Here is a 26,378-nt window from a genome sequence, read left to right as displayed (position 1 = left end):
AAAGGCAATGGTCCATGACACAATAATTTTATTTTTAAAGTGAATCTGGCTATTAAATTCATCAGTAAGAGAGTAAATATTGATATTCAAATGTATTGTGACAGTTCAGATCCTCACCTTTTTTGATACAGAGATCAGAGTGTTACGGCTCCTCTGTGAGCATGCAAACTCAAAAAGCACTTCTGACTTTTGCGAAGGGCTGGAAACATTAATTCATAGAAAACCAAAGCTCTACAGAATACAGAAATATTTTAGCACTTCTGAGATCTGACAAAACAATGTCAAACCCCATTGCTCCAAATCCTGTGCCAAACTGCCTACCAACTGAAGAAGGATTAATGTCTGAAGTGATCAGACTACAATATTGCATTTAAACAAGTTACTGGTGAGCAGAAAATTAGCCTGAAGGAAGTTTGAAGAGCTGGCATAAAGATCACCACACTGATTCTTAACATGATTTATTTATTTGTCCATTTACGACAACTTCAGTACCCACATTTTAATAAAAGGCTAAAACCCAGATGTTTGAAGGTGCAAAACCTCCACACTTCAAATGCATAAGGATACCTCAAAGAAACAAGTGTGAAGATTTGGATAAGTAACATTTTCTGGTTTTTACTGTTTGTTTTTTTTTTTTTTTCCATTACACATGATCCCAGTTAGATATATTATTTCATACAGAAAGAGAGTTTTGCTCTTTAAAATTATTCCGTGCTGGGGTTTTTGTCATTGTTTAGTTTGGTGGGTTTACTCATTCAGTTCTGTGGTATGGGATTGCTCTCTCTCTCTCTCCTAGATTTGACTGTGATTAGTTCTAAAGGCAAAACAGATGCAAACAGATGGGCACAGCCAAGGGTGGGTGGCAGCAAAGCACAGAGGCAGCCCACTGCCTGCACCACGTCAAGCACGTGTGCATTCCATGAATAATGCACTCTGAAGAGAACACTGCTTTCAGTGGCACTGTGCATTTCAGAGGCCTGAAAAGACATGACAGAGCCCCCTCAGAGCACACTTTCTGTTAGATGTATCTTTTCTGCCAAATATAGGAAATTGAGATTTTACTTTGGCATCAATACTCTCTGCCTGGAGATATTGGATACTGAACCTGACACATTTGGCTGGCACAAATTCCTAGTGCTGCTTTTTTCTCACAGAAACTCTGATGTAGGTAATTTCAAAGAATTATTCTTGAAGAAGATTCCTGGGTAGCAGACCAAGTTAAACCCCACTTCTTTCTAAGTTCAAGTCTCTCCACTAGATCTGCACATTGCAAAAAATAGCCAAAAAAGCAATGAAGCAAGCCAAAAGCATCCAATCAACGTTTACATAGCAGAGCTATAAATCCTACTTTACATCACAGTGCACAAAAACTTCATTTCTCATCATACAGGCTTGAAGAAGGGATAGAAAAACACACTGTTTCTCCTTTAAAATTTTTAAGGCTATGGCACTGTAATTATTTTCATAAACCTATATCCTATACATAAGGTATAGCATTAAGACAGTGTTATTTTTCCAAGAACTTATCTTCATTCAGAAACATTTGTGCATTTTTAATTTACCTTACCATTTACAGGATGTTAGAAATGGGAGACAGAGAGGCTTATTGAAACTACTTACTCAGAAGAGAAGTTTATTTTAAAAAATGAAGAAAATACTTAGTATGTGCTAAGATTTCCCCTGGAAATAGAAATGATGCTGTGCTCCTGTGGCACTTCCACATCCTTCATTCTGGGGAACAGGAGGCCAGGATTTCCTGAGGTTAAAATTCAATACAGAAGATAATCACTCTTGAGTTTTTCCACCAAATCAAAATATTTCAAAAGTTATTGTGGATTTTAGGGTGAGTTAAGAGCTAAGCTGCCATAAGAGGTCAAACAATAAAGGCAATTATGGAGAAGAATACAAGACAAGTGTAAGCTACTCTAAGCAGACAATAAGATGGAATATGAAATTACATGCCATGTCAGCCTCTGAAAGGAACAAGCTCAGTTCTGCTGCAAGGCTTTTAAGGGAACAAAGGCAGCAGCCCCACAGCATTGCAGTGACTGGAAAACAGCACTTGGAAATTCAGACACTTGCCCAGAAGGCTATTCCATGATTCAAGGTAATGTTTTTGAGAACAGCAGAGAAATACTTTGATGAAATTGCAAGTCCTCTAAAGTAAAGGGTGACGGAGAAGAAATTTTCATTACAAGGGACCCAGAAAGAGAGAGGACAACAAGCAAAAGGTGCAAACCTGGTAGCCTGAGCTATTCCCTGAAGCCTGAGAAACAGAGGTGCCAGATGTGGAGCCACCCAGCCCACAGCCCTCAGACAAGCAGTGCCTCAAGTGCTGCATGTCCTGGAGATGGAACACAGACCAGCTCCCCCCAGGTGCTGGGCTCACACCCAGACAGAGACAGGCAGCACTGGGACACCACCTTAATGTTTCCACGGCCTTGCCATTACCTTATTCTTACCCAGGATTCTGCTTTCAGAATCATTCTTTGAAATTACCAGCTTTTCATCATCATCCATCTTGCGAGACCCATCAGCCACAGCATCCTGCTGTTTTCACACCATCTAGAACTGCAAAGAGTTGCCACACTGGCAAAAGAAGGACAAAAAGGAGAGGAGGTGGGACATCTTCATTGACTTCTCATGCCACTAACAACACCACCTAGCACTGGACTAAGAACAAACAGAGAATGAACACTTCTGGGGATTTGCACATAGCTTTTTCTTCATTTTACTTTCTTGCTTCAATCCTATTAGATTTTTTCCTGGGGGTTTTGTTTTTTTTAATATGACTGTTTTCTTCCTTCACCTCTTCATTCGCCTTTTGCTTTTAAACCATCTCCTCACTACTAAGTTTAAACAATTAATTACTTTCTCTCTGATCAAGTATTCCACACTGAATAGTGTTTCCACATGTGACCTCACCACTGCTTAATCCTCACCCTTTGCTTTCTGTCCATCCATCCTGAAAAATATTCCATTTGGCACAGTAAGAGCACCATTTCACTGGAGACCTGTTGGACACCCAAGGCAGCAGCAGCAGCAACTCTGTGTCCTGGGCTACTGCCAAATTGATGTATTTGCATCTATATTCTTTATGGCCTTGACAAGCACTGAAGTACAACCAGGGCCTGACCTCCTAGAGCCCCCACCATAATGCTGGGGTTGTTCATTCAAGTGACTGGAACTGATGGAAAATCACATGCATTGGGACAGTGCTGAGACACACACTGTACCAGTTCAGGTGTCAAAAGGTGACATTATTTTAGCTGCTGCCTCTACAGGCTCAGTGCTTCAAAACTTAGTGCTCTCTCTGAGCTATTTTTCAGCCTTCCTCTCTTACATTTTTCCATTATATCCATCATCACAGTAGTCCTACCTCTGGAAAATATCTTGTAACCAATTTCTACCCTCACTAAGATCCATGAAAAGCAGTGCATTGAGTAACTGCTCATAGAAAAGCCAGCTCATTGCTTCCACTACTGTGTTGACTTAACTAGCCAGGATCAAAGCATTCATCTCTCTTGTAAGTGAAATAAACTTGAATCAAGTAAAAAGTATCCTTAACAGTGAGGTTTTGGTCCATGATGCAGACCAAAATTACTTTTCAACTACAGATGATTCTCAAAAGTCAAACTAATACAAAAATTATACCTACTGTGATTTGACTTTTACTAGAATTACAAAGAGTTTTGCCCAGTTCTTTCTCTTCTGATCATTCTAAAAATGGTTAACACTTGATAATTAACTAAGGACACTTCTCAATTCATTGTTTGTACTCCACTTATCAGTGAAATGTAATTCCAGGGTCTTTCTACAAACATTGCTTATGATTCATGGTTCCTGAGGAAATTTCACAGAGACATAGGTCTGAAACCATAATTATGACATTATGACAACTTTATGAGTTGACATGTCAAATGTAGTCCAGCATTTTCCATGGGAAAAATGAAAAGGTCAGGAATTTCCCTCCAGAGCTGTAATTAAAAAAAAAAAAAAAACCACATAAAAATAATGTAAAGAAGTAAGGAATAGAGAAAGAATTTTAAATCATAATTAAGTTTTATAACTAATTTCCAAAGTGCTCCTTGAAGAAAGAAAAATTTTTAAGAAATTGTAATAGCTATATTCAATTTGACTACTTTAAAAAACTTAATTTATTTTGTTAGGGAAATGTGAAGAAAAATAATTCATTTTAAGAAGTTTATTAACACAGTGGTATCAAAAAGAATGAGGACTTCAATCAACTTCATCTTTGTGATATGAGCTAGAGACACTATTTCACTATGAAAATATCAAGGAAAATCTAATAATAATAATGTCATCATCATTTCAACCAAGAATATTTCCTTCCTTGCCTCTTTTCACAGAATACCTGATATTACAATACTTCCAATCCCATTGGGAATTAATGCCTCACACTCTTGAAGATCATTTCTTCCTGAGGGTGCCAACCTCCAGATTATTAGGAAATATAATAAATTCATATCTGTCCTCACTAAAAATTCTGTGATGTTTCCTTTAATGAGTGGGTTGTTTATCCTGGTCCTTCCTTTAACTTTTGATTTGAAGAGCCCCACTGCACAAGAAAATCTTGTCGATGGAGGTGTGAAAGCAGCATGGACAAGTGGGTGACAACTATTTAAGTGGGTGACAGCAGTGATGAAGACGCAGGTTTGAGCACAGGCTAGCAATACAAATAAGCACCAAAAAATTCCAGCTACAACACCCTGGGGCTCTTTTAACAGAAAGGAAAACCTCTGGTAACATATTTTCATTTCTATTTTCTGGTACAACTGCAGCTTTATTATTTAGTGGATACCCTGTGAAGGGATGGGTTTGTGCCTCTCTCTTCTGAATAACTGTGTCCTCCACACATACCATCACCCACATATCAGTAATTCAAAAGAACAAAACTTTCCCTGAACATCTCCTTAACTCTCGTGCGATTTCAGAGTCGGTTTGAGCCTTGGTAAATAGGCTTGCCATGATTCTTCAGAGTAAATACATCTGAAAAGATCTCAAAACAGACAGATCTTTTTAACTGGCATCAAAACACTTCTTTCTCTTTTGATATAGCCTACAGAAAATCCTTCCTAGAATAGCGGGCACTCAGTAAACATTTTCTGCTACCACACTATAATTGTTCACATAGCAACACATCAGCACTCTTGGGAGAATTCTGTTTCTTTTTATCTAAAGAACTTTCACAGACTTTAACATGAGCTAGATTCTTTCATGTCTTTTCTCTATTTGCACAGAACTAAATGAAACAGTTATTCAAGATGCACCATATCCCTCTAACCTATCTGCTCTTACCCCTTCAATACATGAGAAAGTTTTAGAAAGTTACCTCTGGTATTTTTGTTCCCATTCTGTAAGACCACTTCCTTTTTAAAGTTATTTATGTTTTTCCCCTTTGAAAATACTGAATTGCAGACAAAGCAAGCTCTTGACTTGAACGTAGTTTAAGTGCAGCAGACCTTTGAAGCTTTTGAGCCCAATGTGAACATTTGAAACCCTGTTTTCTGGGGTATCTTTCATTTGGCCACCTACCAATGGTATTCTGGTTTGCCTTGATCCTCTGGTGAGGCAGGATCACTGTGGGCACAGTGTTACAGATCCTGACCTCACTCTTGCAAGTCAAGCAAACAGGCTGGCCTGAGAAACCTTCCCTGCGTGCACTGGAACTTTTTAATGGAGTTGATTAAAAGTTCAAAAGATCTTTTTCTATAACGTGTAATAATGCTTCAAGTTTTGAAAATTGGGTCAATATATTCCAGGAAATCACCTGAAAAGACTTGGCAAAAAAACTGGTGAATTTACATGTAAGAATGGCAAACTGAAAGTTGAATTTCAACTATACCTTCATGTCTCAAACAGATTCATAATTGAGTAATTTTATGAGTTTACTCATTTTTATTAAAACTTATTTAATGAAATTGTATCGGGGGAAAAAAAAAATCTTTGTTCAAGTGAAACACTGCCACTGAACAATTCTGACCATTGCAGGAAAGACCACTCCACAGCATCTAGACTGAACCAGGAAAACAAGGAATACAAACACAAGGCAGCAGACTTGATTTTTCCAAATTCAAAAGTTAAAAAAAATTATTTTTTTTAAACCACCAAGACTGTCATGTTTTTTAGATGGATATTTTTCCTCTCTTCTGTTTTGGTAATTTTACACAGAATAATACCCAAAGAAATTTTAAAAATACATTTCTGCTTTTCAAAGATTTAAAAATAAAAAGCAGTTTGTAAAGAGTTTCTCATTTGATTTTGGTGTTTGGTTTTCAGCTGTTGGGGGTTTTTTGATTTCCCCAAGAGCTTAGCAAAAAAGCCAGGTCTTTGAAGTAATCTGAAATTTTAATTGCTACTAGGGATAGCCAAGCAAATAAGAAAGAAAAGCAAACAAATGATCAATTTTGCACATGCTGAAGACCATGAAGGCTTTGCCAATAACATCAGTAAAAGCAAAGTGTCCCAATTCATTGTGTATGTCACAATGGTCACAATTGTCTCTGGATGACTAGAAAAGGGAAAAAGCAAGGGCTTCACATACTGTATCTGCCATGAAAGCTTTTACTGTGCACATTAATACAAAACAGGTTCCCACATGACATCAGGTATAATGCTGTGCTAATTTGTATCTGCACATTCTGACAATCTGGGTTTCATTTGTTTATCAAACAGAAGAATTGACAAAATCTCACAGCCATTGGCGCTGTGCTTCTTTTCAGATTTTCATACCACTGCTTTATTAAAAGGCATTTACAGCATGACTATGAAGAGCTAGAAAGTTTACCAGGTATCTGTTTTAATGCAGACTCCTATCTAAGATAAGCACTAAAGTCAAGTTTTCCAGTCTTTTAATTTTATTTTTTCTTTCTGAGTATTCCAGGAGCTTTAAAGATCAGCTGAGCAATTACCCCACAGATTGGTGGACCTTCACATCCAGATTGATAAGTTTCTGTTACAGAGCCCCAAAACCAGATTCTCTACAGCCAATAGCTGAGAGATTAGGTTTTTCCTTTCTATGAGGACCTTTTGGAAGATTTCTGATAGAAAATGTGCACATACACATGAATATGTCCACACAATCACATTATTTTAATTTATGGTATGTTATTTCATATTATTAATAATGGCTTATGAAGACACATATAGCTCACCCTTGAGTCCTGCTTTTATAGTACTTAATAGTTAAAGCAATATATTGAACTCTGGATCCCTTAATGTCACTGGCAAAGCTTCAATTGACTTCATGGCATGCAGAAGTGAATCCCATAGAGATTTTCAGACTTTATAATTTTGACTGCTTTCCTGGAAGATACAGTGTGAACCAGTTAATGGGAAAGCTGGAAGAAGCAACTCCTGACATCCATTTCTTGAAATGCACTGATGCATGTCTTATAAACTGCTTCAAAAATTAAACAAGGGCTACCCCAATTTGCCAAGGAAACACCATGAGAAATTATTCTGCATTAATTTCAATGTATTTTTAAACAACAAGGAGTAACAAGGGTAACCAAAGGGAAAATAACAGCAAAGCAGGATGTCTGAAATGAACTGGACCTATTTCTAGCCTAAAGCAATCACAGGGAAGACTTTGATCCACAGTCCTGTTTTTTGAATGGTGAAATTATTACAGTATTTTTTTTTGCTTGCTTCTATTCCTAGACACTAGGTTAGACCCTGTGCACTTACTATCTCTGGTAATCCCATGCTCCTTTGCTCAGAGGTTTCTATTTGGACAACAACTGCAATGACAGATCCCAGCTCACAAGGGACTGCAGCAATCATCTTGCCATCTGCTGAACCACTGATGTCATCATTTGTGTATTCCTTTTATGTATTTAAATGTAAATGTGATTTCTATCTCTGTTCAAAGCTTTGAAAGGGACATTTAATGAAACAGCTATAAATAACAGAGGAGGATCTCTATCTGTGGTTTCTCCCTGGCCTTTTTAATGTACATTTCCTTTTACAGCTGCAGCTGCTTCAATTTTCCTGAGATTCTGCTGGAGAATCTCCTACAGAAAGGGTTTCTGCTCTAAACCACAATGCTATAAACAGATTGCTGACTAATGTGCCATGCTCTTATTGTACATTACAACTACAGCTTCCTTCTAGACAGCACAATCTTGATACACCCTATAATGAAGCCTTTAAGGCTGGAGAAAACAGGAAAAGTCTACATAATCTGTAGCAAAGCCACATTTTTTAGTCTTCTCTGTTTCCTCACCTCTATTTCACCCTTGCTGTATTTTTTGAGAGCCTGCTTTTAAAAAACAACTGCAGTGACTAAAAAAAAAAAATAAACAGGTAAAAATGATAGAAATACCAGCAAAAAGAAAGGAAGAAAAGTCGTTTTAAATGAATCTTTGTATAGAAAAATATACATGCCATTCCCCACTTTCTAGGGTGCAATGAGTCTAAATCATAACTGGAAGCTTGCAGAGGTTTTGACCTACATTTTTTATGCCAGCAATAGGCTACAATCTATTTAGCTCAATGTTCATATGTTTAATACAAATAACCTGGGAAGTGCTCCCAGATGCAGGCACTAACAATAAGAAAATTATAATTTGTTCAGCTGTGGATGATCACTTTCCCCTTGCAACATGCAGCACTCTTCCTGACTCTAGTTAGTAGCATGATGCTCAACGTCCTGCCTCACACCAATGTGTTTTATGCTGGAGGAAAAAAAAAAAACCAAAAAACAACATGAGATCTGTAATTTATATTTAAAGGTACATACAGTAAATTTTGATATCAAGTGAATAAAGAACTCCTAGAGACACCATATGCAGTGCTAGCAAGTCCATACAGACTGGATCAGTGTGAGCAGAAGAAAATACCACTAAGTCATTAGAGAGGACACTAAAGAACCATTTTTCTTGTTTAGGTCATCCTAATCTTTCCAGCTCCTTGGAAAGAGAAAATGAAGAATGGACTGGACTGCACCAGACAGTATCTCCAGCTCCTGTGGTGCCTGGCCATCTGAGATGCCAAATGATTCCCTACCACAGGCTGCCACAAGCTGTGCAAGCCCTGCTGCCCCAGGGTCCCAGAGGTGAGCTGCAGCACGGGCACAACAAATACTCCCTGCAACTTCAAGGGGCAGTCAGAGGTATACATGGGCACTAGATCTTCTTCTAGCCTTCAGATCAAATAACTGAGCACTCCAGATTGACCTCATATTGTGATTTCACTGGGATTACAGGAACAGCAGTGGAATGATATCCAAAGGAGCAATTTTCCTGGGACAAACCTTAAGAAGCATATATCCAATAACAGCTCTGTTTATATTTAAACAAAGCATTTTTGGAGCCTTTTGTTGATTCTTCATACAGGGCACACTCCTTCTTCTGAAGATTCAGCTGCTTTGAACTACAAGTTTCTGAAATTGCCCCCATCATATGGAATCATATTTTAATAATCCACTGAATGTAGAAAATCTACTGTTAAAATAAATCTGCTGCATCTACAGTGCTATTGCAGTGGTATTTTGAGAGCAAGGTGCCATTAGCCATCTATGGCTGGCTGTTTCAAAAGCACATTTCCACATCATTAGTTTTCAGGGCTACTGGTAAAATAGATCACAAAACTTTAGAAACATTAATCTATATTAATTCTATCTCACATTAATAGTAAATTTAAAGAATTGTGTTGGACACTCCAGACAAGAAAGCCTCACTGCAACTATTTCAATTTCAGACAGTCAAGTCACCAGACTTTGAAACTCAGCAGAATGTTATGTAGCACAACTGGTGCTATTTCAGATGCTATTGTTTCTCAATTCAATCACCTTTTCTCACACTGAAATATTCAGTGAATAGCTTAATCTGCTGCAGTCAGCTCATTTAAACGCTATGGAAAGGCAGCAAGAATTGATGCAGTGTTCTATCCCTGGAAATGAATGGAGAAAAAACTAAAGTTCATTCCTAGACTATAAATACTGGTATGTCAAATGTCAGTATCTGGAGAACTGAAACAAATGAAATAATGTGAAGGAATGAAGTAGCATCTGGCCAAAATCAGCAGCTTCAGAAATTAAGTTTTTAAGTACAAATAATAAAACAGAAAACCAACAAGCTCCCAGAAGACCAAGCAGTGAAGGTGGCTTACACCCCAGCTCCTCAGGCCAGGATCCCTCCTGATCCTCCCTCATGGATGGAGAAGGCTACTCCTGGCCCCAACAGGGTCTTTAGGAAATACTTACCTGTGGGTTTATCTAAACCACAATCACGCAGGGGTAGCACCACAGCCTCTCAGGGTGATTTCCACACTTTTGCACACGGTGGAAGTGGGACGTGTTGTGAGAGCAGGAAGATGCATGGGAGGCTACAGGACATGACAAGGCACTGCTGGAAGACTGCTTGGGGTGACAGCAGCAAACAGCTCTGTGGCAGCAACATCTGCATCACCATGAGGTGGGTCCTGGGGGGGCACTGACACCCAAAACTGCACCCAAGCTTCGTTTCAGAGAGAACTGAATGGCAGCATTAAAAACAAGCAAACCAAACAGGGAGCAAACTGATTTGCAAACTAGGAACTGGGGGCTGGGAGCAGGCTGGGAATACAAGTTATTTGGCTTTCTTCCCGTGCCCTATATTCACTTTGTTAAAACAGAACTAAGCTGTAAAAACATTAAGCCCCAAACATAATCATTCTAAAGCTATTTGAAGGAGTGAGGACATTCACAGCTATGTATTTCTTGGGTCCTGCTCTTGAAGCAAAATTATATGAAGAATTTGTTTTGGCACCAAAGTCAGAGCTCCAGAATAAAAGCTTAAACCCTAAAGGTTTGTGGAACAAACCCCACGTCCTTGTTTGCTTTTATTACTGTACTACACACTTCACACTAATATCCAAGAAATATCAATCACATCAATACCTGAGGACAAATGTTACACTGCTGCAGAACACTGCTAGAAATTCTTTCCACCAGTAGTTTCAGAACATCAGCAAGCTCCAAAAATGTAACGTAAATGTAAAAATGCCTATCAAGCTTAAGGATAATTAGAGAATTGACTTCAAATTCCATCCAGTTCTAAGTCTATCCAGGAGAACAAAGCCTCCAGCTAGTTTTCCTTATAGCCACTTTTCTTACCATGCCCAGCCTTCAGAAAGCCTCCACACTGGAACTTGAACTCAGACAGCAATATTTTCTGGCTCTTATTTGGTCATTCTAACCATTCATCTCTGTCTGGGGAAAAAGTCCTGACAATAATTAAGTACCATGATAATTATTATCAAAGAAAAAATAGTGAAAATTTATAAGCATCTGAGGCATGTCAGCACTGTCATATAAGCTCCTTTGGAAGATAACTCCCACTCCAGAGTGGTATTAAGGAAAGCAGATGAAGACTCATTGATATAAATAGCTCAAAGATAAGGTTTGTCTTAGTCTCTACAAACTGCCTTTCTTATCAAATCCTTAGCTAAAAAATACATTTTTAAGATATACAGTCAAACTAAAAGAAAATATGTTTTTCTTGAAATCATGGACTCTGAAGTAAGCTAAAGGGACTCCTGTTTGGTTAGACCTTAATTTCTTCATTTAACACTGCAACATTACAACACACTTTTCCTCAATACACAATATGATCTTGTGTTGGTTCAAGGCGATGGAGCTGTAGTTCCCCAGCAGCTTTGCAGTGAAAAGGCTTATTTTTGAAAAAACGTGGCTGCCTTCACATTCACACCTGAAGAAACATGCAGAAGTGTGTATTTGTGCAGAGAATATTTCAAATATGTGCTGACTGAGTATAAAGCAAACTTCTAAAATTCCTCGTGCTGCTTCCCAAAGCCCCACTTCATCCCTGTACAAGCTGTGATTTTTCAGAATATTTTTGTGCACAAGAAAGCTTTTGAAAGACCCTGTAACTCTTTTAGCTTGTCTTACAAACATAAATCAAACCATGCTGGCCAACTCCTTCCGTAACAGGACTGCACCTTTAAATACCACTAATGCCAGATGGCCTCAGCATATAAAGCAGCATGAGACAACATATTAATGCTACTCAAACAAGCAACTTGTGCTAGCAGCAGACCAATGAAATCAGTCTCAGGCTGCTAATCCTATCTGTCTCCATGGCAACATCTATTTCAGACAATTCTTCAATTTTCAAGTCAGATGAGCTTCTTGGCTCCTAAACTTCTCTATTCAGGAGGCGTGCCATTGTCAGGTACTTTTTCATCTTGTATTGGCTACTGTTATAATACTGATTTTATTTTTATCAGCTGCTTCATGGAGTATCAGGAACAGATGCTCCTCTGTTTCTGTTTATTTATAGGCTTTTCCACTAAAGATTTGTACTGAAAGATTTTCACTGAAGGTTAACAATATTTATTTTGACTATAGATTTGTTCCCATATCTGCAACACAGAAACCTTGCAAATATTGATGTCTCTGTTGTGACTCTCTCTATCAGCACCTGAAGAAAATGATTTCGTTCCTTCTTTATATTTATCTGCTATGAAGGCAGATTTTTAAACAAAACAAAAAACTGTGTATCTACAGCAGGCAAATAGGGAGAGAAACTCTTGGAGAGACTCCTCACCATATGCCCACGAGCATAGCTAAGTCAACACAAATATTGGGGCTACTTGCTACTAGTAAAGATCTGACAGGAAGCTGGTAGGAACTGCCTGTTAAAGGCAGATCAAATGCTGAGCCAAATGTTCTCTCAAGTACCTCTACACCTGGCACTTGGCACAGCCACATGTAAACCCAGCATGGAAGCTGAGAATCTCGGCATGGAGAGGAGAACATGAGTCACAGGGAGAGGATGCTCTCACCCAAAACCACAAAAAATTCCCAGCAGAGCCAGGAAAGCAGCCAGCCACCCTTTACCACAAAATAGACTTTCCTCTCTCTCATAATAGCAATGTTTAAAATTTAAGCCTGTGAAAGCCCAGCTCCCAACCACGCAGCTTCTTTTCCTCTCCATCCTTCTATGTACTGATGTCACCAAAGAGAAGGACGACATTTCATCAAGAGCAGCATAAACTTGGACCACTCATTCCTTAAGTGCAGGCTATTACAAAATTAGAGTCACATTTACCTTTCTTTTTTTAGAATACACATGCAAGTTGGCTTGAATACTTAGAATTCATTATTATCAGGATTTATAAGTCTCCTGCTTAAATTCAGATTAATAGCTCCCACTGACCTCAGTTTCATTTGTGGATGCTCAGCAGCTGGGAGGGAGGAAAAATTTAAGCATGGTCTAGTCTTACCAGGTGCAGATCTGACATGGAGAGTCTGCCTCTTCTGAAGTACCGTTTTTCAGGTGTGTAAAAAGTGTGTCTTAGACTCACCCCAATTTTGCTTATGGTTCTAGAGCTGTACTTTTGTGCAATAAGCCAAAATGCTGCCAAAACTGCAAAATATTTGGTTTAGTACAGGAAAAAAAGGTTCATTTTGAGTGATCAATGTGCAAGGAATGCACCACTCATAACACTGAAGGATAACAATGTGTAACTGAAGGACAGTGATGCTGAGTTTGAGGGACCCAAAAATAAAATTCAAATTAATGTTTTGTAGCCAAAAATGCCAGGGGACAAGCATGTGGTAATTCACACATGTATTATCCAGATATCTCTAATGTGATGGTACAGGAAACACAACTATGCAGAAAGTTTCAACCTTTGAAATGTCTCACTGTCCTTCCACTTCCTTTGTATCTTTGAGCTCTTAGTTGTATTTCTCATAGCAAAGTACTGCATGACTTCTCTTTTGTTTGGAGAGCTAATATGGCAAATGCCTGGGCCATACTTTCTAGACACCTCCCAGATCATCAGACTAGCAAGGATGCCAAGAGAACAGTTCAATAAACTTGGGCCAGTCTGATGTCTCCCCTGACCAAACAACTCTTTTTATTTGGCTTTAAGGCAAGTCCATCCCTAAGCATAAGTACTCAAAATGGCATTCAGGTTGTGTGAAAAATGCTTTTGTGATTCGTGTCAATTTGCAATTCGTGTCAATCAGCAAATGCTTGTATCTGCTGTGTTGAAAGTGGATACATTCCCTCCGAGGATTACAAAGAACGATTCTGGAACTTTCTGACCAGATAGCCAATAAAGCATTGAACAAAAAACAGAAGTAGAGTAAAAGAGATGAGGTGGCAAAAACAATTGATGCTTACAATAAAATAGAGGAAGTTGAGGTATAGCTAAGGGATATTGCAACAATGAGACTAAATGCTTATGTATAATAAAAAGCTTGATGCACTTGTAGAAGATGTAGCAGACACCAGTGAAAGGCCTCCCTCCAGATGAGCACAAGAGGGACAGGATGCCAACGACCACCTGGAAAGATTATGAAATTGCTGATCCCAGCTTATTGATGTTTGCTGATTCAGACTAACACAAGCACACTGGAAAATGCTTTGTAGGCTTAAAAGCAGTATATATGCTCTGTGAACTTGTAGTGGTGTGTGCCGTGAGCGGAGCGGTGACTCCCCGGCCATCCAGCGCTGCTCACTTGCTTTGAAATAAAAGATATAAAAATGAAATTTGGTTTGGCTATCGAAATTTTATATCAGGTTGTTCTTGCTTTGGGCAGGCTCTGCAGCCAGAACAGTACCTTTGATCACAAATCAGGCAGCTCACACTCCAAGGCCATGTGCAGCTCCATGCAAAGAACACCTGTCTCCATAGGACTTCATTTGCAAGCAAACAAGGATGTGAGGTTCTGCTCATAATTCAACATGAGCAACTACCAGGAAACAGCTACTATCTTATGCAGTTATAAATGTCTCTCTTTGGAAATTAATTAAAAACAAATGTTTACTCCTTTGAACTGCCAGCCACAGGTTTATGATTCAAGATTCTCTCTTACCTGGCCATTGTAGGTACATAGACATATCTCTAACATATGGCTTCATATTGACCCAAACCTCACAACCCTTTGACAACGCCTGCTGCTGTGACAGGAAGATGTGACCAGTGCCAATTCAGCTAGCACAGCCCTGGCACCCTGCAGGAAACCTCCATTTCAAAGGGAAGGGCACCGTGGACCAACACCTCGCTTTAGTCCAGTGTCCTTTTTCCCAGCAGTGCCCCTGAAAGCAGCAAGAGAGACAACAACTTCATTGCCAGGGGCAGCTACTGCACCTTGGCACATACAGCTGTTTCTTCACAGTAGGGCAGAGCTTCTGCTCCAAAACCCAAAACCCCAGCACGTGAAGCTGGGACTAGCTCGGTTTCAGCTCTGCTGTTCTGCACAGCTCCTAGCCCACTCCCAGAACACCACCAGCTTTCACCCTCATCCTGAGATGATACAAGCTGATGAAAGAGCTCCATTTCCTGCTCCAGCAGATCAAACCTGCCTACTCTGTTTTACTGATAAGGATTTTTTTCCCCCCAACCTTTTTACTACATAGACCCTTGATGTCTTCATTTAGCCCCAGCACACTAAAAAATATCATATATAACACCCCATTCCCACTGAATTCACTGAATGTTGGCTTTTGATGCACACCTCAGTCCAAAATGAAGTTTACACCCTTTGCTCTGCTCCCTGTAACCCTAGCAATCATTTCAATTACCTTCCCCAGATGCCTTGAAGAACATATTGTGGTTTTCACTTTTTTTGATTCCGCAAAATTTTAAGAGAATTGAGTTAGTAGTCTTCTTCACAGTTTAATTTCCTATCCAATTGGAGGAGAAAACCCAAGAAAACAAAACAGCAAGGCTCTGTGGTAATAAATGCATAAGACTTTTGCTTAAAGAGTAAATGTAGACTAAAAAATGACATGACATGATGTTTTGGTTTTGTTTTTCCTTAGGAGGTACATGAATTAAAATAGATATGAGGACTTCAAGTTAATTAATCTGCTGGAAAAAAAAGCTCAGACAGGGTTCATACCCTATGTTTTGCAAAAGCAGCACATAAAGCACAACAAGGTACATTAGATGATGATACATGAAGGCTGGGATTCACCAGATCTTAACCATAAGCTCTTGCACACATTTCTAAGTCAGAAGCCTACCCAAGGTTAGCTCCTCTTACAGTCAGTAGAGAAAACAGATGCTTTCACAGGACACTGCAGCCTAGCCAAGAGGTGCTCCTGCCAACCAGGAAAAGGCAGATTACAGCATGAATATGCATGCCCAGTATGGAGGCTTCTAAATCGCATGCCATCTTTGGAAACAGAAATTACATGTCATGAAAACAAACTCATTCCAAACAAATAACAAGTTTTAGTATTAAATTATCAGCTGAGTCTAGCAGCAACTCCATTGTTACAACCAAAATTTTGTGTTTATTCTGAAATCAGAACACCTCTCTTGCGTTTTTCACCCTCCATGTTATTTAAAGGCTTGAGATATTGATTACTAAATTACAGAATAATAAACAGTTTTTCCAGAAAAAAATGTTTAAATATTTTAATAACGAGATCATTTTTGATAAATCACACAACTCCAACTTACTGGCTTTGACATGTCACAAAATCTTGGGAAATACCCATGCTTTGTAGAGAATTCTCACGAATTCTCTGGAGTTTGCATTACTGCCACCCTAATAAAACATCACTTTAAGCCGAGACGACAACAAAACAGGCTCCCCTTCTGTTTTCTTTGGGAACTGATAAGGCATTCTGGAGGTGTGGGAGGTGATGACAACTTTCTCTTTGAAAGAAATTAAAGTAATCAACTCTTTCAGAAGGAGTGGGATTGTCAAAAGCAGTCGGGGTCAGATCAACAAACCCTGAATAGTCTGCATACTCAGACTCATTTCAAGTCTGAAAAGTAAAACAACTGCCTTCTGTAGATTCATGTTTATTCTTAATGATTACAGACCCTTTTACCCCGGCTTGTTTACCATTTGTGTTATCCCAGTAAATAACACATGAACTGCTGAGATGCAGTAGTGGGATGCACTGCGCTTCCACAGGTAGCACACAGCCTCCATTAACCCTTTCTTAAATATTCTAAGAAAAAGGGAAGTCTTTAAACACCTGTCAGTGAAGGGATTTGGAGTGAGAGCATTGTATCTGTCGGGAGCACTGCAGACTGCCCAGCACGGCTGCCTAACCACACTTACTGGGAATTTCCATTGACATCAATGGGAACGTGAATGGCATGATCAACCAGCTGCCAATGAGATCTGTAAATATCTCTGCCTCTCCTTGATTTGCACCAGTTCTGTGAGACGTTTTTCCCTTTGATTTCTACACCTCTATTTTTAGCTGAACAGGAGGACTGAGAAAGGATGAAATCAGAACTATTAAGGAAATATTATTTAAGAAAGATAAAATTAAGGAAGGAGAATCTAAAAGTCTAAAAAATTCACTCAGCACACACACGCAGCCATCTTCATGCTGCTCTACAGTAGCCCTCCCGGGACCTGCACAACCTACACAGTCTGTGAAGGACACTGAACATCCCATTCTGAATGCAGGCAGCATTAAAATCATCCTGCCAGAAACTACCCCAGGCCAAATCCTGGCCGGGTGACTGCAGCGGGATACCCTAACCGACACAAAAACCCATAAGGGATTTTGCTGGAAAGGTAATTACAGCTTCCCAGCCTTCTGGAGAATGCAGGAGGTACAGCCCGCCCCAGATCTGCACTCCCAGCAGGCGAGTCAGTAGCAAATCCCTGACAGGTTTTGATGAGAAAGCCAGAACATCCTCACAAGCTCTGAAAGAAAATCTGTTCCCTGAGGCTCAGAGGAAAGAAAAATTCCAAATGCAGAGGGCTACATGAGGAGTAAGTTCAACCATGTTTTACTCTGCACTTTCTATCCATCCCCACAGAGACACCAGCAGCTGCCCTGCTCGCGCTCGCCTGGGGCTGCAGGTGCCCAGGCAGCAGCTCACCTTTAAAGAGGATTGCAAACCTAAGCCAGGAGAGCAGCTAAACCACAGGTGACAGAAAGGGTGAAAGCACAACACGGTCAGCACAGCATCTCCTGTGTTCCCGATACAAAGTGCTGACACCGACCTATTTACACTCCTATTTATGCAGTGCAGCCGGGTGAGAATGAACAAAGTGCACACACATCTACCAGCAACCAGCCCTGCACCCTTCAACATCTCCCTTCAAAAAGTGGCCCTTGATAAAAACTGGTGTTTGTTTGACCTTCGAGCACACAAATTGGGCTTGCTCTCTAATATCTAGATTTAATAACAAGCTCTTGCCAGTGCAATTTGTATCAATGCTTTTCAAATATGGGAAAGATCAACAGGTCCAATCAAAGAGCTCATAAGATTTTTATGTTCAGATTTGGGGCGCAAGGAAAAGAAAGATTTAGAAAATCAAGTGCAATTAAGTGTAGATAATGAAGTTAGGACAGTTGTGTCTGATGACATCTCCATGACCAAGAGACAGGCTGTGTGCTTTCTGACATCACCAGGGATACAAACACCCTGCCACCAACCCCAGCACTGCACCCACTCCTCTGAAGCAGGGCAGCCCATAATACCCATAGGTACATCCAGTGGTCTCCCCACTCCAGCTGCCACCTACAGTGGCACAGCTGATTTCTGCCCGTGCTGGCCTGAAACCTCAGCAGCCTCCCACACGTTTGCTCATCCTGCTCTCTCTTTTGAAAAAGAGCAGCACTTGCTCATGGTCCTCTTAAACGGCTGCAGAGTCATTTTGATTACAATAAATCAAGAAATATTTTTTAATGGGTTTTGTGCAACAGTGATGAAGACATTATGAGAAACAATTTTTCTCCCTGTAAATTCATCAGCTTTACTTATTGCAACTTCTTACCACTGAAAGCACCAGTTCACACGGCTGGTGCCACAGCTGAATACATGAGCACTTCATTGACAGAATAAAAACTTGCTTGTATTAGCAGACAGATCTTGGATTTCTCCATTCATCAATATAGAGCCATGATTTTCACTTCTCTCTTAGTCACCCTCTAACTATTTCTTTGCAGGAGGAAATGGTTCTAGCACTGCATGGCTGGGGTGTGAGAGAACTGAGAGCCTCACATCTGGGGGCTCTGGAGGGGCTAGTACAGGAGCTGCAACTTGGGAAGCCTAGAAGCTTATTTAGGCTCAGTGCCAGCAGTGACTGACCCAGCTCATTTCCTCACCCTGCCAAGTGGAGTCTTTGATAAAGTGATGGGTCCAAGAATTATTGTAGCTGAGTTGCACCTCATAAAATTGACTGAAGTCACACCCACAGGGCCCTGTGAATGTTCCAAGTCACAGCTGCACTGCTCAGTTCGCACACGGTGTGCTCACTGCTTCACGATGCCTTGTTTGAAACTGCAAACTATGCCATTTTCTAGAAAATCAGTTGTCTCACTCTACTACAAATTAGTAGTAGTTTCCTTCCATTTGAAGTACTTTTAAAGATCCTTGTGGGGAAAAGGATGAACAATAAAATCATTAACATTCTGTTCAACAGGACATCAGACATCCACAGCAAGAGCCTGTTTCCTCTCTCAGGAGTGGTCAGTATTCTCCTGCATGTGAACTAAGGCAAAGTATTGTCCCAGAAAAAACAAAAATAAATCTGAGCTCTACCATCAAATGTCCTGTTTTCCCCTGGTCCAACATCAGCTTCCCACAGCTTCTTTCTCCTCATTTTATCTGACCTTGCTGTCCACAGGCTTCTGTCAACTTGGCCAATTTTTGGTGAGCACAGGGATGAAACTGTATTTTCTCATGCAATCAAAGCCACTCCAAAATATTTGCATTGCTTCCAGTCTACATTCATGCAACACCTGCTACACATAACCACTGACACAGTCTCATTCAAGTCTTCTCTGCCTTTATGCCTTGCCCTCAGTGACCCAAAGTGACGTTTTCTGCCTTGGTATAAAACTTGATCAAGTTCAAATGCCTTCATCTCTGGGCTGTGTTTTTCCTTACTCAAGGGCTTCTTTTCCATCAGTGACTGAAGGCTCTAATCTCCTGTACAAATCCAGTATCACCCTAAAGAAATTGTTTCCACAATAAATGCCCAAACAAAAGTTTAAAAAAAAAATTAAATAAAACCACCACAAAATGCACAAAATTACAAATATTAGACCAAACACCGTTTGGCACGAAGCACAGTGGAAGCACAGGTAGAGTGGTGTTCAAGTTTGCAGAAAGGCAGTACATTCTCTCAGTGTTTAATGGAGCATCAGAACCTTCAGGCAGTCTCACGCTTCTGGCATTTATCGTGTCCCTGGGAAGAGCTCCGTGAGGGCTCAGCTGGTGGTGTGCAAGTGACTAATTCAGGTTTCCAAGATTTGCAAAGACAAGTGGCATGACTGTGCAAGAAACCAGACTGGCTCATATGAAGTCATTCTGATTTCCAATGCAGTATCAGGACTTAAAAAAAAGAAACCTCCTAATGAATATTTACCCCAGGAAAAAACAAGGCCTTTATGATTTGTTCCAGTTTCTTCATACACTGAGGTTTTTTTCCAGCTGCCTTGGAGGTCTAAAGCACATTTCTGAAGTTTTTCTATTTCTCTCCAACAATTTTTTTTCAAACATTGCACATATATTACAAAATAATTTTCAAAAATAGCTGATACTCAAAAATTGAAGTTGATTTATATGTTTGCATACGATCAAATACATGTGATTATGCAATGGTTGCATGTATATTTGATTGACTCAGTACAAAGCCTCTTTACTCAGTACAAAGAGTCTTTACTGATGCTCTGCTGACACTTTCCTGATCTATTTTGTCATCAACTTGCTCACTAAGTGAACACAAACATTTTTTTTTGTTTCACAGCTGTTCACTAGGCGATTCAGGTATCATCCCTGTGTACTCATCAGCCTTCTAGAAGCAAGAGCTCTCTATAGACTATAAATCTATGAACCACAGCATATATTTTGTTCAAAATAAATCCTGTGACATTCAGGATGCCCTGCAGGAAGAGATTATGTTCAGAACTTACAACTTTTTGGCTGTCTGGGAAGAATGAAAAGGAACTATATATGTATGTATATGTGTGTCTTTGATTCCATCATTTTTCAATAATAATAGTTGATGACAAATCAGATTCTGATCCTGCAAGCTTTACCACACAAAATATCCTTACTCTGGCTGTTGCCCTGGGAATCAAGCATGGATGCTGAGCGTGAGCAGGGTCGCCCCTTCAGGTATGAGCAGAATCAGTCTCACATTTCCTGCCAAGGCTGGTACAAGGCTCCACTTCTTTTACTGCACAGCTTAAAAAAGCTCCCATAGAAAAATAAACAGTGCTGCCTTTTACTACACAGTAGAAGAAAGGGCACATTTTTAAGAAGAAAACACCTCTAATGCAACCATTGGCACAATATATAGGTGCTTAGGCTCTGTAATAAAGAAGCAGGGGTGGTATCAATGCTTTTACAATTCTTTCTAAGGAGTGCAAGGGTAGCTATTCATGAGGTCTTTCTTGCTGCCCTTCCCAAAAAGATCCCAAGTTTCTCCCATGCACCACTGCAGAGAGGAATAGTGCTCCACATTTTGAGAAATGTTCAGAACCTCACTGAATCAAACTGAAGGTCGAAATGAAACAATGGATTTGCTGTGGTTCAAACCCTGGATAATCCCATTCAAAAACCAGCATTTTCAGCATTCACCACTAAAGATTGCCAGGCCTCATCACATTCCCTGACACATGATTTGGACATTGCAACACGTGGCATTTTTGTCTATAGGGCTCCCTTAGTAGGGTGCCGAGCATGTTCCAGGAAATGTTTGACACTGTCTATAGCTTGTATGTGGATACAATCCATAGGAATTTTTCATTTCTGCAGTTTGTTATTCATATACTGCTGGATTCCCTTTAGTTTGGGCTCAATGACAAGCCCTTTCTCACATCACTGACACCAAGAGAAGATGGGGCTATGTCTCCAGGAAGAGGCATAGCCCCATCTCAGCTGCACAGTGTGCTGCTCTTTTTGTCCCTTTCAGCTGGCTTGACACAACAGTCACATAAATGAGCTATAGCTGCTGTTCCCTGGCAGCATCGCAAAATCCCAGGATTACTGTTAACTCTAGTGTACAAATTACACAGCAGCAATAGAATCATTCTTAGCTTCGGGATCCTCACACCCTCTTATCAAGATGGCAACACACCACATAGAAATTTTTCAAATTTTGCTGCATTGCCTAAATTTTTCATTCCAAGACAATGCTCTCCTATCCTGCCTTCCTCTTACAACCCCCTTCTATCCACTTTCCTATAACCTTTAACTGTAGCCCTAACATTAAGTCTTTTGAGGACACAAAGCAAGGTTATATTCGGGCCATATAGCAGAATATTAAGCACTAATTGTATTGGCCAAATCCCCGGAGAGCCACAGAAGCCACACCTCCATCTAAAAGTCACGGACTTCCAGACCTGTGCTGTAACCCAGAGAGGGAAATGTGAGGACATGTCTGCAGAAGGCTGATGGCCGGGCCAAAGGTACTGAGCAGCCCTCACGGTTAAGCCCTTTCACAGACTGACATGAGCGACACTATCGATGCTAAAAGCGGAAACAATGAAATTGACACAATCTTAGGTGGAATACAAGCGCACGGCATCAATCACATTCCCTTTGATCACGGTGTCCCAAACTCTAAGTACGCGCACCCATGTATGCCGAGGCACCCGTGCCGGCTCCCGCAGCGTGCCGCGGTGGGCGACACATGCCCGGGGACAGCCTGCCCGCCTCACGCCGCTCCCCGGGCGCTGCGGTTCGTGCGGGGAAGGGCGGCCGGCGCCTGCCCTGCCAGCGAACCCGCGCCGGGCGCCCGCTCCGGACATTTCACGGGGAATCCAGGCGTTTCTCGCAGCAACGGGCGCTAAAGGCAGCGGCACAAAGCCGCTCCGCGCCGGCTGCGGACGGTGCCTGACAGCCGGTGCCGGTGCCGCAGCGAGCGCTCCGGGGACAGCGCCCGCACCCGCCGCCGTTACCTGCGCACAGGTGCGGGCGGCGCCGGCCGCGCCCCCCTTACCGGGCTCGTGCTCGCCGGGGCGGTCCGAGATCTCGATGACCAGGAGCTCCCGGCCCTCGGCGCTGCGCCCCACCGTGTAGATCCTGCTGATGGCGGGGCACTGCAGCCACACGGCCACCAGCGCCTCCCGCAGCTCGGCGTAGCGGTGGTACTCGAAGGAGATGCCCTCCTCGGCGCTCAGCCGCCGCCGCCGGCTAGAGGCCCCCGCCGCCGGCTCTGCCGCGACCCGGCAGGCAGCGAGCACCGCGCACAGCGCCAGCAGCAGCACCCGCGCCGCCATCCCGCCCGCCTGCTGCTCCGCCAGCGTCGGCGGCACCCAGCGAAGGAGGGAGGGCTGCAGGGAGCGGGAGGGAAGCAGGAGCGGGAGGGAGCGGCGGGCGGGGCGGGGCGGGAGCGGCCGCTCCGCCCCGATCCGCGTCCCGAGCGCTCCCGCGGAGGGCGGGCGCAGCGGCCGCGCGGTGCGGGTGAAAGCCGCTCAAGCTGCTGTCATCAACCAGCTGCGATAAAAACGCTGCGAGAAGCCGGGTGAGCGCAGGGACCGCACCGCCTCGTCAGGCTATGCGGTCCCTGCGGGTTAACCCGCTGCCACAAACGTAAAGTAACAGCGTGCTCCATGAATGATTCAGTGCTATTGCAGGGCAACACCAGTGCATTTGACTGAGAGGGAAAACTATAAACCGTCATCTGCAGGGTCGCTCTGCTCCCCATTTATGAGGCGTCTTTGCTGCATTATGGAAAGGACATGATAAAGCAAGACTTATTTTCTGATACTGACAGTACTTGGAGAGCACACTCCAGTCAGCTCAAAGCAAATGCTCGTGTGAAGAACCATTCACCATATATTAATAAATCCGTTTCTTCTAGACCACAGATACTACAGGACTTCTGCAGCCTTGTTCTTTTCAACTTGCCTTCATAGGCACAGCTGTTTAGATTACGTTGAAACAGCCTGCAAAGGATGAGTTCTGAAAGCAAAAGGCTAAATGCTAAAGAGCAACTTCCATATCAGGTTGTTGATTTGGGCTTTGGGGATTTTTTTGCTTGCTTGATTTTTTTTTTTTTTTTAAGGACACAAAGACATGCTGGAAAATTTTGAAGTTCAAAATTTTGAAAAGTACACATCCAATTCATCCTTCTACAAACAGAATTTTGTCTAAAATCATATAATATATGTTTATTCTGATCTTCTAATTTATAAGGGTGAGCCTGTATAACATCTCATTCTATCACCAATTAATACTGAATCAATTTTCAGGAAGATTTTTTTTAATAACCTTTGGTGATATTATGGGTATTTTCCTAAATTGTGGGTGTCTACTTCAAATAAGGTGATAATGGACACAATCTGTTCTAGGAGAATATTTTCACTGACCTTTGGTGATGTACCAGCTCAAAAAATGATCCCACATCTGAAACACAGACCTGAATGTACAACTGTACAAAAATACTTGAATATCTATCTCTATTTACCTAAACTCATTACCTATACTTGCTATCTTCCAGGGCTCTGAGTGTCAGTCCTGAATGTTTCTTCATAGCAAGAACCAAAGTTGAGCCCTTCCAGTTCTCACCATCTTTCAAAGCCAACTGGGTTCAGAAGCTGCCCTGCCCAGTTTAACTCCAGGCAACCACATGCAAAGGCACCTTCAGAGCACTCTTTGTAGCCTTCAAATCTTCATTCTTACTGCTAGAAAACTGTTGGAGATGCCTGTCATAGCATGTCCCACTAGCTCTGAGGTTATCACAACACTCATTTGCACTAACTGTTTTGCAAGACCTGGATGTAACGAGACTCCTTTTATGGTGTTTTCTCTGACCAAGATCACTGTTTGAATTTAGGATCACAAAAGGGTTCTCTCTCTGACTTCTCCCCTTCCTAACAGCATTAATTGGACTACATTAAAAAAAAAAAATTGTTCATGACATCACACTGCTTTAGAACAATGTGCAAAAACATGTGCAGTCCTCTCAGTACTCCAAACAGGAACTGCAGGTAATGGTAGCTGACCTAACATTCAAAAGATTCACCTTCTTCAGCAGTGCTGGCTACACTCATCACCAGTTAAATATTCCTTGTTTTCTTCATGACTTTTCCTTGCACTCAGTATACAAAGTAAACAAATCTGCTGATGCTGGTTACATTTTCATTTTCTGGAAGAACTTTCTGATCCAAAAAGCCTCCCTTTTGTTCTCTGTAGAAATTGTCATTGGCTTATCTTCTAATTTAATTGACCAAAATACATCACTAAAAGATACAAGTAGGCTGGGAAATGGTCTATTTATTTTTATCTCCTCAAGCAGGGAATTGTTATTCCACTACATAAAAGTAGCCTCACACCTAGATCTGAATGGATTTACTTCTGTTTTCATATTTATTCACCCCCACTCTTAAAAAACTTAAGACAATGTGTATGTATAAAAACACATGCATATCTTGTGTAAAGCGGGGTGGTTCATATACTATCAAATATTTGTGTTCACACATACTAATTTATTTTTAATAAGGGATTATAAAACAATGTTTAAATTCTCAGACAGCATAGGAGCATATGCAGAACTGAGTAGGAGGAATAAATTGATGTCTTCCTTTGTATCTAAACCTTCCTCCTATTTTCCATAGTTCAGGATGATTATCTTCAAAGGCTAAATTTCTTTGTAATATGTAAAAAGTTTTGGCACTTGCCTCAGTCTCAGAGGAATGCTCCAACCCCAAGGGCATTCCCAGCCTGTAAGCATAACCAGGCACTTGGGCATGGCCTTGTAAGCTGATAGTAACAAGAGCAGTTAGTAGAGCACAAGTGCTCCAGTAAACCTACTGATCAACAGATTTTACATTTGCTTTACCTGTCTCTTATATCTGAATACAGTGCAGCAAATAGTAAGTTATATTTTGCCAACGACACAGCCAAAATAATTTGGTAATTACAAAAAAAAAAAAAAATTAGCATTTCCGAAAGTACTTATTTATAGACAAATCTACATGTACACAAAACATACATATAACACTCACATATTTACAGATTACTTCATTCCTTTGGCCAAATAGAATTTGCTGAATCAAGTTTTCCAATACTTTTGACTTGCCTGAATCTGTCTTTTTCAGCAAATCATTATTCACCAGGAATATTTTCCAAAATAAACTCACTCACAGAATTTTGATAACAAGACTTAGAAGTCTTTGAACATTTTTTTTATTTGTGTGATAAGACAAAAAGGCTAAGGCAACTATTTCCTTTTATTAATCAGAAAGATAGCCCTAAATCTATACCCATTACAAACAACTGAAGAACATCAGAACTCCTAAAACTCCTAAAACATATGGAACATCAGAAATCCTAAAAATGCTATATGATTGAGAGCAGATATTTACATTATTAATAACAAACTACTGCTAATACATACAGCATGGAAACAGTAAACTTCTCTGGTTTGTCTTTGGGAAGAAGTTTTAATGCTAGGA

General features: G+C 40.9%; 1 protein-coding gene across 1 annotated transcript in view; it reads right to left on the bottom strand.

Moving 5' to 3' along the window:
- The window catches only part of CPE (carboxypeptidase E), a 56,259-nt gene extending 32,726 nt beyond the window's left edge, over nt 1–23,533 (bottom strand). Inside the window, 4 exon segments of the mRNA XM_009101506.4 lie at nt 22,919–23,288; nt 23,290–23,423; nt 23,426–23,450; nt 23,453–23,533. Of these exon segments, the coding sequence (XP_009099754.4) occupies nt 22,919–23,288; nt 23,290–23,423; nt 23,426–23,450; nt 23,453–23,533 (610 nt within the window).
- Between the last annotated feature and the right edge of the window lie 2,845 nt (nt 23,534–26,378).

Source organism: Serinus canaria, chromosome 4, assembly GCF_022539315.1.
Source record: "Serinus canaria isolate serCan28SL12 chromosome 4, serCan2020, whole genome shotgun sequence".
NCBI lineage: Eukaryota > Metazoa > Chordata > Aves > Passeriformes > Fringillidae > Serinus > Serinus canaria.
Note: the sequence above shows the minus strand (reverse complement) of the source record. Positions and strands in the feature narration are given on the sequence as shown.